The sequence below is a fragment of the Ictalurus punctatus genome, chromosome 9, assembly GCF_001660625.3.
Source record: "Ictalurus punctatus breed USDA103 chromosome 9, Coco_2.0, whole genome shotgun sequence".
Classification (NCBI taxonomy): domain Eukaryota; kingdom Metazoa; phylum Chordata; class Actinopteri; order Siluriformes; family Ictaluridae; genus Ictalurus; species Ictalurus punctatus.
The window spans coordinates 3112501-3128951 of NC_030424.2; the positions used below are offsets into that span (position 1 = coordinate 3112501).

A 16451-nucleotide genomic window follows, 5' to 3' on the forward strand; every position below is an offset into this window, starting at 1 on the left:
ATCAGACTCCCTGCGTCTTTATTACGACGGGTTTTTTTTTTGTTTGTTTTAATAACTCGCCTACAAGGACAAAGACGTAGTCGAACGATAACGAATCGTGTCATTTAGCTGTTATAAAACCGGAATTAATAAGCTTAGATGGAGCTTCCACTCTACTTCAGGTTACTGAGAACATTCCGTCAGGTTGAGGTGAAATGAATAAAGACTACGTTACTGATCTCAGATCGGATTTATCCTTATATTGGATCTCCTCAGGTGATTCAGAACTAGTCTGGACTTTCTTCGCCCTTGTGTTTGACTACTAAGTGAATTTTCCGTGTTTTTAATTGTTCGTGACGTAATAATAGTCTGTTTAAAGTGTTTTTTAAACATAGTTGTAAATGTGAGGTTTTTATCCGTACTTTTCTAACATCGACTCGCTGCACTGTATTTCTGCACCGAAGATTTACTCGTTTCACTGAATTCAGCTTAAACTGAAAACTGTTTGTCAAGGTGTCTAATGGTTACGTAGGTGGAGTCGACATTTGATATATAAATTAAACTCCTTGAGACCACCTCCCCATTTGCGCCCAGGTTCACGAAGCTCCGCCCATGTATCACGAAGCTCCGCCCCAGTGTCCCTTAGCGTGTCTGTAAACGGGTTTTCCCAGCCACTTAGTAGACTTCTCTTAAGGCCACGGCCCTAAAGCCTTATTCTTTTTAAAAACCTCACATTGAACACATCTTCGTGCAAGAAATACAAAAAAATGCAGCTTTTGTTTTTGTTTGTTTGTTTGTTTATGCTGAGCAAACCTTGATATTGTCCAAAAAAAGAGAGATATGTATTATCTCGAATTTGAATCCTTTCTGATGAGTAATTTCCATTACTGGCGAATAAAATAAAAAAAAAAGACAGCAAAGATAGACACGAGTCAAGGAACTGCATGAAAGGTTTGCGGTGCATCTTTGGTTTCTCTCAGGTTTTATCCTTGTGCTCATCTAACAAAGGCTTACACATTCCTTAATCTGTAACTGGTCAGAGGTTCGGTTAGCGGTGGGAGGGTACCGGACCGGTGTCTACCCGAGAACCAGTGGGGTTTTTTTTTAAACGTTAAAATCTGTTCCTAGGTCGCTGGTTTAAAAGCTGCGACTGATGGATGTGATGTTCTTGTGTTGGCCAGAGACGGAACGATTCCAATCTTCTTTGCCGATACAGAAACCTGAGCCCGAGTTACACAAAACTGCAGCTTTTACACAAAAATCAATCACAGTGCAAATATAATAAAGTATAATTATAATAAAAATCAAATCGTAAAAATATCAAGTTTTTCAGTATGTAAGCATTCCCAAATTCAACAGGATTGGATCAAATTCTTTCTTTCTTTTTTTTTCTTTTTTTTTTCTCTTTTTCTAAAAATATTTTATATACGTATATCTCTGAAATCCGGTCCCCTGTTTTTTGTTTTTCTCGCCCTCTTTTTTCTTCTGTGATCAGCATCGTCTCTAGTCTTAATACATCCCTTGTTTGAGAAGCCGATGGCGAGTTCTGAACTTTAACACGATCTACACCAGCTGATGTCTCGGCGCTGAAGTCCGGTTTTCTAGAATCAAAGTCGTAATTTTATCAGTTATATTAACTTTATATTAACTTACCCGGATTTACTCCATTCTGCTACGACTGCAGCTTTGCGGGCGCTAGCGTTGGTCCACAGCGTGCACGAGGTGTACATACTTTTAAACTCTTGCTTCTTCGTTTGCTCCGGTCATATCCTGTTTTCTACAAGTGTTCTCAGTAGACGTTTTGTAGCAAAGACAAAAACCAGGTGCGAGTCACTAATCAGTTAGTAAAAAGCCACTTGGTACTTGTGTTTATGATGATTTTTTTTGTATTTGAGTTCGTAACGTGATTTGTTCAGTGCCCGTCGTACGAGTCTTAAATACAGTTCTTTTGGGTGCCTGGAGCTCGACGTACCTCCTACAGACCTCTTTCTATATTTGATGTAGTGAAGAGAACAACATTTGGGCTTCAGAAATGATTACCTCATTGGTGTGTGTGTGTGTGTGTGTGTGTGTGTGTGTGGAATCGAAGTCGTTCAGATTCGTGATACATTTCCTATTTATTTATTTTTCTCCTTGTGGTTTTCTTTGCTGTCGGTAATGTTTGCGCTCCGTTACACTCATTATGATTTGGCTGCTGTTAAATAAAAGCGCCCCTCGAGCGCGTCAGATCGTATTTTAAGTGAAGGTGAACGAGTCCTTGAGGTTAGCTAGCTTGTTGTATAAATACGGTGTAAAAATAATTTGTGCTGTATTGTTTGTTTGTTTGTTTGTTTGTTTGTTTGTTTTTGTTGTAGATTTGTGAAAGTGTGTGTGTGTGTATATGAACAGACCCTGCACAGGTGATCAATTCTTTTACTTGCTTTAGAATCAAGAGAATATTCTTTTCAGCTTCTTTTTGCTAGATTGTATTTGTTTCGTTTTGATTGTTTTCGTTTTGAATTTGTCGTCGTTACTTGGAAGAGTTAAGTCTGGATTATGGCTGGGAAAGGATTAATGAATTATTTGATTGATTGATTTGATAATCCTGTGTTGTGTTTTCAATGGTTTGATGTCCATGAGAGCAGAGTATTTTTGTGATTTTATTTATTTTAAACAGAAGATCAAAAGGTTAAACAAATAAAGGCAATTTTCCACAGCCGCCTTTGCTCATATTTAACAAAGTGCCAATATTAGTGGAGGGCCTTGTAATATCGTTCAAGATAATATCTGGTTTAAGTTAGCAAAGTTTCGCAGAGCAGCTGTTTTGCTAGCATTTGCTCCCTTCTTATTTATTTATTTATTTATTTATTTTTAAAAGAGAGTTGAATTTTGACAATCGAGACCAGATTTCGGTCCGTACAGACTGCCGCTTTGACTTAATATTTATTTGGTTAACAAAAGTCTACGTTTGTTTGAAAAATTAAAAAAATAAATAAATAAAAGTCACGTTTGCACTCTGCTTCACAGACGATGGGTTTTTTGTTTTTGCGTTTATTTTTCATTATCGGTTTCTTGGCCTCCAGCCCACTCGCTGCTCCGCCCGTGTCAGCTTGACCATTGAACGAATCGGGACGAGCCGTTGTCTACTGGAGTAAACAAATGAATAAATAAAAATAATCGTAATCATAAGAGCGAACTGCAGGTGGTGCTGTTACACCGTTCATCAGTGAAGCGCTCAGTGTTGATGGTGCAGTAGGATGCAGTTGTGTGTGTGTGTGTGTGTGAGAGCGTGTGCACTGCGAGCAAACTAACCAGTTTATCCAAATGTTATTTATGACTTGCTAATTGTTTACGTTGTCCGTTTTGTTTGGTTCTTTACAGTATACGCTACGTTGAAAGGTGATTAGATCACGCTGCTGGTCTTTGGCATGTGATTATTTTCCTAGGGCCAAGTACGTGTGATCATTTTAAATGTTTATGATCAAATTGCAGCACGTGATTCGTGAACGTTTAACTGTTAGCATTAACGAGTCGATACGACACCTCGATTGTATCCAGTGGTAATGCATGTGTCTAATCAGGGATTAGAAAATGGAACCAGGAACAAAAGCAAACACTTTTTTAATTTAACGCGTAATTCGAGAACGCGTAACGGTTTCCCAATCATCCTAAATTCCTGTGCAGAATTCATCACTTCCTGAAAGATGTGAAGCCTGATACCTGCTGATGTCATTTTTAAAAAAAAATGTTTACGAGGTTGTCCGTCCGTCTAGTCACGTATCTGTCCGAGAGACCCGTGAGCGCAATATCTCAAGAACGAGTTATAGGATTTGAGATGATCATCGTTACCAGCAGATGAATTGATTAGATTATGGAATTGATCCAAACAGAGTCAAGGTCACAGCAAGGTCGGACGCTGTAAGAGCCTGAGGCGTTCACGTACCACGTGTTTAGTATTTTTTTGTAAGACGTGTACACTGCTCTTAAAGCCGTTTGAAGATGCTGTGTATTGTATTTTGCTTTTAAGTTTAAAGATACTGCATAGGTAGATTTTATTTAAATTTTTTAAATTAGCTGATGTGTGTGTGCATGTACCAATCTGTCACAACTTTACTGAGCTGGGAATTGTAAATTTAATTGATTTGATTTACAGGCAAAGCTTCCTCAGCGAATGTGAATGAATGAGTTTTCTTTGAGGACACCATGTCGTTAATCTCCTCAAAATAAGGATTGAATCAATATTAAGGATGTAATAGAGCTAGCTAGTGAGCGTGTAGGTGTGTGGAGGGAGTCAGCTCTTATGTTTCGACTCCTGACGTCATGAAAACTGTTTGTTATTTTGGATAAGGAAATATAATGTCTGTGATTATCATTTTTCTCACTGCTTGATACACATGGCAGTTTTCCCCCCCCCCATAAAGTTAAGGCAATAAAACAATCCTTAAAACTGCAGTCCTTCCAGGATTTTGCAAGTGCAGAAATGAACGCAAAATCAAGCAAACTCTGTAATATTCTGAGGCGCTCGCTATTTTTCAAAATTACCGCAGATTTGGGCCATGAGGCGTCATGTGATGTCGAAGCTTTCTTCAATTCACGTGCGTCGAACACGAGTACAGCTAAAAGGTCTCATTTACCATCAGACATCACGTTAGTCGTTAGCATAACAGGTAGAGGTGTAACGATACGTCGTGACACGATACATCATGATGCAAAAATCATTTTCTGTTTATTATGCATGTGTAATGCAGTTGCACCGTTTGTACACTAGAGGTCCCGATCTGCACGTTCCGTAGAATTATAACGTATAGAACCCACGCTGGTTCTTTCCTGGAGAGTCTGCGATGTCTGCACCGTTGTAACGGTTAAAACGAGCTCTTGTATAGCTTTCAAACACCGCAAGCGCCATTTTAGCCAACTTTGGAGCTCTATTTCAGTTACAGAGCTCGTTATGTTTCACTCGATCGTTTTCCAAATCCCAAAGTGGGGAAAATTTGAATGTATGTATTTGTTTTTAAGATATGCTGAACCTGACGTACAGTTTGTTTACGATATTAAACATCTGATTGTAGCAATTTTTGATTTATTTAGTTTTATACAAAGCTAAAATGCAAACTGTTTTGCATTGTTTATGATTCAGAAATAAATTTAAAAAAGCAACGTCTAGCAACAGTCTGTAATTTAAAAAAAAAAAAAAAAAAAATTATGTTAATGGGCATAATGAAACACCTTGCAGGGGGATTTTATGAAATGCGAGTGTTCTGTAGTGTAGAATGCGTTTACAGTAATTAACGTTAAAGGTTATTAGGACACTGTGGACCGTTTGACGTGAAACGTCAGATTCGTTTCTATCCTCACTACCGAAATGCGTTTGGTTATCAGGAGTACGAATCTTTAAACTGCTGTTTGTGTATCTTAAAATTCATCTGTGCTCAGAGATCTTTGTTTTTATTTCAGATTTAAAACTTTTACATGTAGGATGAGTCACCCCGCCCCACCCCCCAATTTCTTCATTTCTTACTCACTTTAAAAAAATTAAAAAAAAAAAAAGTATAATATGATCGTTTATTTAACGTTGTATAATTATTTCATAATTTAAATATTATTACTTATTTAAATCTTTTTCCTTCAGACAGGAAGTTGTGTACTGTTTGATGACGTGATATTACTGTTTTATAGCCGTGTCGCTAAATCGGTAATGACTCATTCGTTTATTAATAAAGCGGTAATTATGACCGTCGGTAATATTAACAGGTCTTTGTAAATAAATAGAAACACAACTAAAGACAAATAGGTGATGGACGTTTCTCGTCAACGTTGAGGACGTTTTCAGCTCGCGTTTAAACTGACCGAATAAAGCCCTATTCGGATTGGATTAGTTTATCAGCGGGACGTCGGTAATATGTGTTTGTTGTTTTTTTTTTTTTTACACGTTTATTCATTCTCGCGTCCATCCATCCAGACAGCAATAAAATCTGTGTTTTTCAGAGAAGGGTAGAGACGAGACGCTGGCTTTTATTTCAGTTTGGGACGAATCAGAGCTCCAGTGACAAATTGTAAACAATAAAACAACAATCACGACGCATACGAGAAGCATCCATTTTCCATTTGACTGAAAGGCAGTAGGTGATGAGGTCATTTTCTCACAGGAGGACAGAGGGAAAACTCCGACCGTGCCGATCCGTGTGAAATAAAATCACACAGCAGCTCCTGTACAATAGGAAATCACCCCGGAACCCCGTGTACATTTTAATCCCATCCAAATAGGGTTAAAGACTTCCTCTTCAGGTCTTACGCTTGAGCAAACAATTGAGTTGTATGTTTTGCTAGCCTGTGCGACCGGTTCATTCTGTTAGGAATAAAAAGGAAAGGAAATGAGCTCTTGTGTCAGCGTATGAAATAATTCAGCTTGCTTCCTCCTTCTTTTTTTTTTCTTCCCTCCAGTTCTACAAACATGTGGTCCAAAGCGTGGAGAAGTTCATTCAGAAGGTGAGCGGTCTTACGAATCCAAAATGACTTGTCGTCAAAGCTCTCTTATTAACTTTGACGCTTACCTGTCGGGTCGTCCGTCCCCAATTCCTCCCCCCTATAGTGCAAGCCTGAGTACAAGGTCCCCGGTCTGTACGTCATCGACTCGATCGTGCGTCAGTCGCGGCACCAGTTCGGCCAGGAGAAGGACGTGTTCGCTCCACGCTTCAGCAAGAACATCATCAGCACTTTCCAGAACCTCTACAGATGCCCCTCTGATGATAAGGTACGCTCTCCGCTGTGTTCGTGGCAGATCCCGGGTGAAATGTTGTATTTTTTTTTCTTCCAAAGTTCTGAGTTTTATCTGTTTATATTGTAATTAACCACAGCTGTAGCTGCGTCTATAGAAAAACATCAGCAGTAAGCTACAGAAAGCCAATCTAACCACAAGGGGGAGCTATTCGTACTTAAACACGTTCGGATAGGTATCGTTTACATTTTTTCGAGCGGTACGTCCGGAATCGTAGGTCCCTGTACATTGGTGTCGGAATCGCCGGAGTAAATTAGCGTGTGAGGGAATGAAGGAACGTGTTTTCCCGTTTCAGAGCAAGATCGTCCGTGTCCTCAACCTGTGGCAGAAAAACAGCGTGTTCAAAAGTGACATCATCCAGCCGTTACTGGACATGGCAGCGGGACTCCCGCCCCCGAGCGTCACACCCGTTCCCGCCAGCACCGCGGTTCCTGTTAACAATGCCACTCCTGGTTAGTCTCTCGCGCTCTCTCTCTCTCTCTCTCTCTCTCTCTCTCTCTCTCTCTCATATGTGCACACACACACAGTACTATGCATGTAAAAAAAATACTGTAAAGCAAAGATGTCTTTAGAAATAATGAAATAAACCTTTTATGCTTTAAAAAAATTTCCCTGATGAATCTTTGGATTTAAAAGCACTTCAGCGACGTTCAGTTTTATGAGAATACGAACCAAGCGTCTTTGACATTCCGCAGCAGTTCTTCTGGAGACGTTTTGATCATCACACTCGCTTCTGTTTTTGCAGCTAATCCCATCCCTACTTTCTTTTTCTTTTCTTTTTTTGTCTATTACACAGTATTTGACTTTTCTTTCTTTCTTTCGTTCTTTCTTTATTTATTTATCAGTAGCATACAAAGATCTGTGTAATGTTTAACTTTTAATCGGAAAAGTGGTTTGGAAATACGTTGTGTTTTTGCGGATGGAAGTCACAAAATAAACATCTGAGACATAAATGAAATGTTTGCACACTTTTGCGCGGCTTTATTTGATCCGTTTAAGCCTCTGCTTCAATCATAGATGTTTATATTTTATTCTATCAGCACTTCAATCTTCTTATTTCATCAGATCTGCTTTCATTTTTTTTTTTCCATTTCCTCTTGGTCTTTGCTGCCACCTACTGGTTAAAAATGGGAACCCCTGCCAGTTTGATGTTACTTTCTCATGCGTTAACTTAACGGTCTGTTTGTTTTCTTGTAGTTTGGTGTCTCAGAGACTCCAGTGATGATGATGATGTAACACAAACACACAGAACACATTACTGAATCTGTAATTAAATCGATGTGGTCCTTTTTTGATCTTTCTTTTTCTTTTTTCTTTTTTCTTCTCCCGAATTGGCTCACTGCATTTAATCTCTAATAAGAGTTTATTTGTGATTAATCGGGTTGTCTTCGTCTAACAGGCACTCCTGCTACTCCGGCCACTCCGGCCAACATCGTGCCCAGTTTACCGGACTGGGCCTCTCAGATCTCCAACTCGGACACCGTGGCAGCTGTAGCGCAGATCCTACAGAGCCCTCAAGGACAGCAGGTCAGCCCCCGTCTCACTTGCTAGTTTACCCTCGCTATCCGTGGCACGGAGTGTAATTAAATATCGTTTAAGGGCCTTGAAAACGAGTCTCGTTGGCACAGAGTTTTTGAGTTGGGGTAACACGGGTTGAGTCGAATTGCTTGGCAGAGACGCAAAGAGCTGCTCCGGTTTCACGGTGCAGTTAAGTGGAGTGGAGTCTAATGGGGTGTGTGGGAGTTTCCAGAAATCCTTGGCTGCGAGCGATAAAATCCCATCTGCTGTTGAGCACCGTTCAGCGTCCTCAGTGTTTGTCTTTAAATAAAAGAAGTTGAAGTTGACGATAGGTGAACTAACACATGTCTCAGTGCTGCAGTATTTTAATTACAATCCTGATGCAAAAGATTTGTCAGGGCTGATTGAAATTTTTCACCAGGCTTGGGTTCGAGGCCATTTTAATATTTTTACCCGTAGTTTTGAAATATAATACTGACATATACCATGTCATATCAGGAAGAACCACTAGATGGAGCCATAGTACGTGTCAGAGGACGGATGGCGATCATGCTGAGCTGTAACCGGTATATCGATGTGTCCCGTACGCTCTTTCCATCTCACAGTTGCAGCAGTTGGTGCAGAGTTTGCAGTTGCAGCAGCAGAAGCCTCAGCCGTCTCTCCTGCAGGCGTTAGACGCAGGTCTGGTGGTCCAACTGCAGGCCCTGACCGCTCAGCTCACAGCGGCCGCAGCAGCCAACACGCTCAACCCGCTCGAGCAGAGAGTCTCCTCCTTCAACAAGGTGAACACCACACACACTATTCAATAAACGTGATATTTTAGCGGACCTCAAACGCTTCTACTTTGGGCATCGAGTTTCCTCCGTGTCTGCTCTGACATCATCCTCTCCTCTCGCAGAAGCTCTTGGGACAGTTCGACTTCGGCGGCGAGTCCGAAACCGGCGAAGATTCCAAAAAGGACACGGCGGCACCTCAGTTGTACGTACTACTTTACAGTCGTTTACCTCGTTCGCGTCGGAATCCGTGACGGAGAAGGAAGAACTGACGAAGGAACTCACCGTTTTTTTTCCTTCTGTTACAGGCCCATGGTTTCAGAGTCCATTAACAACTCCCTCTTCCATCAGTTGGCTGAGCAGCTCCAGCAGCAGAACCTCGAACAGTTTCAGAAACAAATTCTAGAGCATCAACAGCATCAGCAGAAGGTAAAGGAGACCGAGGAGAAGCTACACAGCTACCTTTTATACACTTTTATAGAAAATGAAGTTCTACTCCCAGAACAAACCGTGGTGAGTCCGTGCTTAACTTTTTTCTTTGTGGTTCCTTCTTTCTTTCTTTTTTTTTCTCCAGTCCATGGCCATGGAGAACCAGGAGAGCATCTTCGGTCCGGAGAACTCGGCCCCTCCAGCACAGAGCAACGTCCAACCGCAGCTCCAAGAGCAGGAAACCAAACTGGATGATTCTATTGACAACCAACAACAGGCAAGAAGAAATATCAATAAGATTCGCTCAACTGTTTATGTAGCGCTCGGGTGTGTAGTAACTGTACGTCGACTCCGACCTCTTTAGAGTGTTGAGACGATGATGTGAGGAAGCAGGAACACGCAGACATGTAAACCGCGATGATGATGATTTTAAAACCAGGGACGTACTAATTAGTCTTTTCAGACTGATAAGGAGGAAGGGTTATACAGCTGACCAGGAAGGGTTTTGTGCTTGTGTTTGGTGCAGGACATGGACCTGGACGAGGGACAGGACACTGTAGACGAGGATGCGTTCGAGTCGGAGGAGAAGAAAACCAGCGGTACTCGTTCCAGAACACACTCTCGGTCTCGCTCCAGGTTTGACAAGCAGCCAGTCACAGGTGCAACACGTTCTCTTGCCCGTCTCACCGTAAATCAGACCGCGTTTTTACTTCTTACTGCAGGTCCCCAAAGAGGAGGAGGTCAAGGTCACGCTCAGGGTCCCGGAAGCGCAAACACCGGAAACGGTCGCGCTCGCGCTCCAGAGAACGGAAGAGAACGAAATCCTCTCGTTCCTACTCCAGCGAGCGACGAGCACGGGAGAGAGAGAAGGAGCGGCAGAAGAAAGGCCTTCCTCCAATCCGCTCCAAATTTCTCAGCGGTACGGTCGAGGAACATGCTGACGGTCGTGTGACGTAATAACGTAAACTAAAATAGCGCCGTTAAATCGTATTACGCGTTCTAAAAAGCCGAAGTCTGTAATCATTTTAATATCCTTAGGTTTATCTGTGTTTATATTTATTTCCTTGCAGTCTGTAGCACCACGTTGTGGGTGGGCCAAGTGGACAAGAAGGCCACACAGCAAGACCTCACCAACCTTTTTGAGGAGTTTGGCCAGATCGAATCCATCAACGTGAGTCGGCAAACGAGTGTCGTGTGTGTGACTTGTGTTGAGCTGAAAGAGCTTTAGGAGCGCTACGACTTCCAGAAGTTCTTATTCAAACCTTTCTGTTCTTTCATTCGACCGGGTTATTCTTTGTGTGCGTGTGTGTGTGTGTGTTTAGATGATTCCTCCCAGAGGATGTGCTTACATCTGCATGGTGCATCGTCAGGACGCTTATCGCGCAAGACAGAAATTAAGCACCGGCTCGTATAAAATCGGGTCCAAGGTTATAAAGGTTTGTAATCCGCTCATGATCAACTGATACCGGTCCTGTACACCGCAGGGCTGTTTTATTTTCAACTCTGATTGATCAGAAGGTGCGGAGTGTATAGAGTTTAGTGTTCGGTATTAGTAGCGTCTTGTGTGTGTGTGTGTGTGTGTGTGTGTGTGTGTGTCTGTGTCTAGATTGCCTGGGCTCTTAATAAGGGTGTGAAACAGGAGTACAAACAGTTCTGGGACGTGGATCTAGGAGTGACCTACATCCCCTGGGAGAAGGTCAAGGTGGACGACCTGGACGGCTTTGCGGAAGGAGGCATGATCGACCAGGAAACAGTCAACAGTGGTGAGAATATATGTGTGTGTGGGTGTGTGTGTGTAAATAGATGTGTGTATATATGTGTATGTGTATATATGTATATATATATATATATATATATATATATATATATATATATATATATATATATATATGTATATATATATATATATATATATATATATATATATATATATATATATATATATGTATGTATGTATGCATGTATGCATATGTATATATATGTATGTATATATGTTTCCTCCTGACTCTGCTCTTCCGATTCACTTGGGCAGAATGGGAAGCTCAGAAGAACACAGAAGGAACACCTAAGGAACCCCAGGTTCAGCCGGCGGCTGCCGAGAGCAGCGTGCCGAGCACGTCACAGAACGAAACCTTCACGCAGCCGGTCGCCATGATGCCCGTACAGGTACACCAGGCTCTCTTTGTTACTCTTTTACTTTGGTTTAAAGTATCTACAGCATATGATACGTCTACGTTTTCTCTAACTCAGATCCCAGTGGCGCAGACCGTCCCTGCTGTCAGCCTGGTCCCGCCCGCATTTCCGGTCACCATGACGATGCCCCCACCAGGTTTCGGTCCCCCGCCCCCATTTCTCAGGGCTGGATTCAACACCTCGCAGCCTCCTCCAGGTACAACCGGTTTCACAGTTCTCCACTGAAGCAGCTTGTTGAGCGTTAAGTCCAGGACTGCTTTATTAATCTCCGTGTCCGTCTTTAGGTTTCATGGCCGCTTCCAGTGTTGCTCAGTCTGCCATCGGAGCTGGTCTCGCCTCCGCCCAAACACGTAGGTTCATCCTCATATGAAATCTCTATAGGGTGCTTTGTTAAAGCGTGCTTCCTAACCGGGTCCGATGCGGTTCCCTGACAGCTTTGGTACAACCGACTCAAGACGGCAACAAGGAGCAGACGTTTGGAGCGATGCTCCCTCCGACGAGCACTATTCCGGCAAGCTTCATGCCCTCGGGAATGCCTGGAGCGGTGTTCAACCCTGTGGGAGCGCAAGCACAGCAGGCCAGCGCTGACAAAACAGCTGTGTCTGCAGAGAGCTTAGACGCACCTAACGAAATAACACTACACGGTACGAGTTTAAGGTTTTTGATCTTGATCTTCAAGCTTGTAAGCTCTCTAAGGTCTTGAGTTAGGTCTAGACTTCAGGTAAATATTGTTAAGCCTTCACTTAGAGTTTTCTTTCTATCTGTTAACAGGACTTCAGAACGCAGTACGCAGTGGGATGGGTTTACTGGGCATGCACCCTTCCGCATCTCTCGCTCACCCTCTCTCTGGACAGAGGATGCCTGGGCTGCTGCCCATCGACTTGCGTCCCAACCTCCTCCAGGGAGCCGGGGCTCGTTTCCCCATGCTCATGCAGCAAGGCCTGGCGCAACAAGCCAACAGCCTCCTGGACGCCTCCTCGCTTCAGGTCCGTGCCCGCACCCCTTTCCCTCAGATGGAGCACTTTAATCGTGCAGACGGTCCCTTCGCGAGGGCCCCCAATCCCACAGCTCCTGCCCCAGACAACATGGACAAAGCTAATAATAATAATAACAATAACGCACCGACTACTTCAGATGGCGGAGGTCAACAAGAGGGCGATCAGGACTATCGCTTCCCGCCTCCGGAGAAACAGAGCACGGGTCTGCTGAGGACCCCTCCTCCTGAAATGAGGACGGAGCCAACCCCTGTCAGAACTCCACTGCTGGAGAGACCTCCCAGAGGAGGCGTGCACATGGAGGGACCCGGGAGACGGGAGCCCGCGCCAGGCCCTTTCAGAGCCGAGACGCGCTGGGGCGCACCGCGCGGGGACTTGGACGAGCGAGATATGAGAGGAATGCCAGCAGGACCACCCAAGAGCTTTCAGGAGGATCGCGGGAATCCGAATTTCCAAAACCGTTTCGAGATGCGAGGCGGAGGAGCCATGGGTGGAGTAGGGCCGGGCTGGAATCGTGGAGGAGGAGGAGGAGGAGGAGGAGGAGGTGGTGGTGGAGGAGGAGGAGGAGGTCCTTTCAATGCCAACTCTCATCAGGACTTTGACGATCGGCGTCGGCCTTGGGAGAGGCAGAAGGACCGCGACGACAGGGACTTCCGCAGGGAAATGAATGACAACCGGCACAGGGAGCGAGACCGCGAACGAGGGCGAGATCGGAATCGGGAGCGAGAGAGAGACAGAGAATGGGATAACGATAAGGAAAGAGACAGGGAGCGCGGCGGCTGGGCGCCTCCTACTTCGCAACCTCTCCTCCCTCTTCCCAGACCATCCCAACCACTGCTTCCTCTACCCACACCTCTGCTAAACCTGCCTCCGTCTCAGCCCGAGTCGCATCCTAAACCTGTCCTGCACGAGCCGAGACAAGCCGAACCACAGCCGGAAGCGAAGCCGCCCCTGCAGCCGCAGCCTGACAGAGAGAGTGCAGGCGGCCAGGACAACAAAGGCACCTTTAGTGACAGTGTTCACGACCTGGACTCTAAACCCGAAACCGACTCGGAACCCACAGCCGAGCCGTCTCGCCCCTCCCCGCCCGCTCCCACAGCCAAGCCCCTAAACGATACGCAAGCCCCGGAAGTTTCCGCTTCCCCGCTCGTGGCTGCAGGCGGCGGCGGCGGACAGACCGCGCCGAAGGAAGAAGCCGAGACTGGGACTGAGCCTGAGCTAGTGAAAACGGACACTGAGGAAACATAATCGTCACTCAGTAGGTAAAAAGATTTTGTATAGTTGTCATCTCTGTACTTATTTCAAACGGCTTCCACAGGACCTGCTCAGTTCTGTTGCCCGAAAAGAAAAAAAGGAAAAAAAAAAAGATCTTACGTTTCATGCCAGTTATGTACATCATAGATGGCTCACAATAGAGGATTTCACTGGTAGGTGATATTTTAATGTTTTATTTTAATTTCATGTTTTTAGTTGTTTTTTTTGTTTTGTTTTGTTTTTTTATTAAATGCAACCCCACTGTTTTAAAGCTAGGTTTTTAAAATCCTTGGAATTTGCTTGCCAAAATGTTGTTTAGCTTAACTGTGATTTTGGGGAGGGTGTGGAGCTGTGACCTTCCTATGGAAGAGTTTAAAGGACGCTGGCTATTTTTTTTTTTCTTTTTCCCCCCCCACTGAAGGATCAAATGCAGAACGTGTGATTGGGGAGTGGGGGAAGGGGGGAAGGAAAACAAACAAAAACAAACAAACAAACAAACAAAAAAGAAAAGCAGTCCAGGCCTGTTCTGTGTTTTGTTTTCCAACCAGCGGCTGCAGAGTTTTAAAATGAAATGAATTGAATGCCTTTGTGGTGTCCTTAATGCTTGTTGTCTTTTAAGCAAAAAATGATACGTACAGCCAATACAGTGAGAACAGTAATGCCGTTTTTAGTTGCTTTTGAAAAGAATACAAAAAGATTAAAAATATGATATGATGTACTCTCCCCATCTTAAATGTCTGATTCTTCTTCATCACACTGCAGCGAATACATCGGCTCAGCCAGAAAAGGTCACGGAAGGCAAATGGATGTTAAGAGCACTCTGTTTAGTTTCAAATAAACATGCTTTGTTGGTTAAAAAAAATGCTTTAGGACTTTGTATTTTCTGTGAAGGAATTAACGAACCACGCGAACACGATGAATCGACCACGAGCCGAATACTGGGCAGGTAGTGGCCTAAATATGACTTCTTTTTTTTTTTCTTTTTCTTTTTTCTTCTCTCTCTGTTGTGTTACGCCCATCTGATGACGTTATGTCTTAATAAGTGTCTTGGGGCTACTAGCTGATAGCTACTGCACACACACACACACACACACACACACACACACACACACACATGTTCCCAAAAGCCTCCCAAACATAATCTACTCACCACTGTAGCTCCATTGTTTTGACTTTATGGAGGTTTCAGTTAATAATCTACTCAGACCTTCATAAACCACAAAGCTGTCTGGAGTAGCGCACACACACACACACACACACACACACACCAACCACTGAGCTATGCATCATTCCAGACTCGTATCACATCTGCAACTAACAAGCTTCAGCCTTTTAAACTGTTAATCTCTCTTCAGGTGACTCCCCCCCCCCCCCCCCCCCCCCCCCCACACACACACACACACAGACATTTACACACAGGAAAAATGGACCAGGAATTCCAAGGGAAAAAGCTTTTAGCGTAATAGATCTTCCGGTTTAAATTCTGTCGATCATTCGGTTTCTATTGACGTTTCTATTTCGAACGCTATTCCCGAAACGGACTTCATCTAACGGACATCAAGCCAGAACCTACAAACACGGCGTGTGATCTAAGAGTATATCAGAGGAAAACATGGTGTCCAGTGCCTCACGCTTGAAGAAGTCCTTTTGAATAATGATCTTTTTGCTTGAAATATAAAGCTCCTCATTATTTTTTTCTCTCCCTAATAGAATTTGCATTCTGCTGAAGCGAGACACGATGAAATAGAAATGCTGCGCACTCGCGCTCGTCCCTTCGAATCTAGGCCGGCTTTCATCACTCGGCGCAGAAATTTAAATCCGTCCCTTTGATGATTCCGTCCTCGTCGGGTATGCGGTGTGGACGCCGCACTCGCACGCACGCCAGACGCGTCGCGAGACGTGAACAGATTGAACCCGATCAGGAATCTCAGATCGGATTTAGCCCTTGGTGTTAAAGCGGTTTCAAAACACCTCGAGCTTCTCGAAGGGTCTTCCCGTTTTACTCGCGCGAACACTCCTTCGCTTCGAAATTTCCGGAAAAGCGACCGCAACATCGCTGAGTAGAAACGACGGCGAGATTGCGAACCGATACGCGAAATGAAATCGTGGCCAAGAAAGCAGGTGAAAGGGGGCGTGTTCTCTCGGCTGTCGATCGATCGTTAGCATCGCGTGAGCTCGTGTATGTGGAAGCGGGCGGATAGCGCTTTTCTTCCGCATGTGTTTACACGCCTGAGCGGTTTGAAACGATGTGATTGGCTCACGTCGTGTGTTTTAGCCTGGATCCTCCTTCCCGGTTAGGTCGTATGATGGGCGGAGAACTGGTTGGTGGGTGGAGGATCAGCCAAGACCAAATTAGAGAGAGATTTGTGTCTCTTCGTCGGCTGCAGGTCGAAAAGCTGTGGATTTACGCGTCCCTCGTTTGTCGGCTAGCTTGACGGCACGGCACCGCTCCGTGTAGACCAGCTAACCGTTGCATTTACACACTTCCTGTCTCTTGAGCTGTCGTGAGTTGGGCCGCATCACAATCTGGAGAGCTGGCACAAAACGCAATGCCGT

General features: G+C 44.2%; 2 protein-coding genes across 3 annotated transcripts in view; both read left to right on the forward strand.

The window, feature by feature from the left end:
- Positions 1-14613, forward strand: part of scaf8 (SR-related CTD-associated factor 8) — a 24732-nt gene extending 10119 nt beyond the window's left edge. For both annotated transcript variants that reach the window (XM_017475897.3, XM_017475898.2), the window contains exons 3-20: positions 6400-6444; positions 6548-6709; positions 7029-7185; positions 8133-8260; positions 8857-9033; positions 9150-9229; positions 9333-9453; positions 9599-9730; positions 9980-10089; positions 10176-10372; positions 10524-10624; positions 10776-10889; positions 11060-11216; positions 11486-11619; positions 11704-11842; positions 11931-11996; positions 12081-12290; positions 12418-14613. In XM_017475897.3, coding sequence (XP_017331386.1) covers positions 6400-6444; positions 6548-6709; positions 7029-7185; positions 8133-8260; positions 8857-9033; positions 9150-9229; positions 9333-9453; positions 9599-9730; positions 9980-10089; positions 10176-10372; positions 10524-10624; positions 10776-10889; positions 11060-11216; positions 11486-11619; positions 11704-11842; positions 11931-11996; positions 12081-12290; positions 12418-13889 — 3702 coding nt within the window. In that variant the 3' untranslated portion in view covers positions 13890-14613. The remainder of the gene's footprint in view (positions 1-6399; positions 6445-6547; positions 6710-7028; positions 7186-8132; positions 8261-8856; positions 9034-9149; positions 9230-9332; positions 9454-9598; positions 9731-9979; positions 10090-10175; positions 10373-10523; positions 10625-10775; positions 10890-11059; positions 11217-11485; positions 11620-11703; positions 11843-11930; positions 11997-12080; positions 12291-12417) is intronic.
- tiam2a (TIAM Rac1 associated GEF 2a) overlaps positions 13880-16451 on the forward strand; it is a 73904-nt gene continuing 71332 nt past the window's right edge. Inside the window, exon 1 of the mRNA XM_047157486.2 lies at positions 13880-13903. The gene's annotated coding sequence lies outside the window, so the exon portion shown is untranslated. The remainder of the gene's footprint in view (positions 13904-16451) is intronic.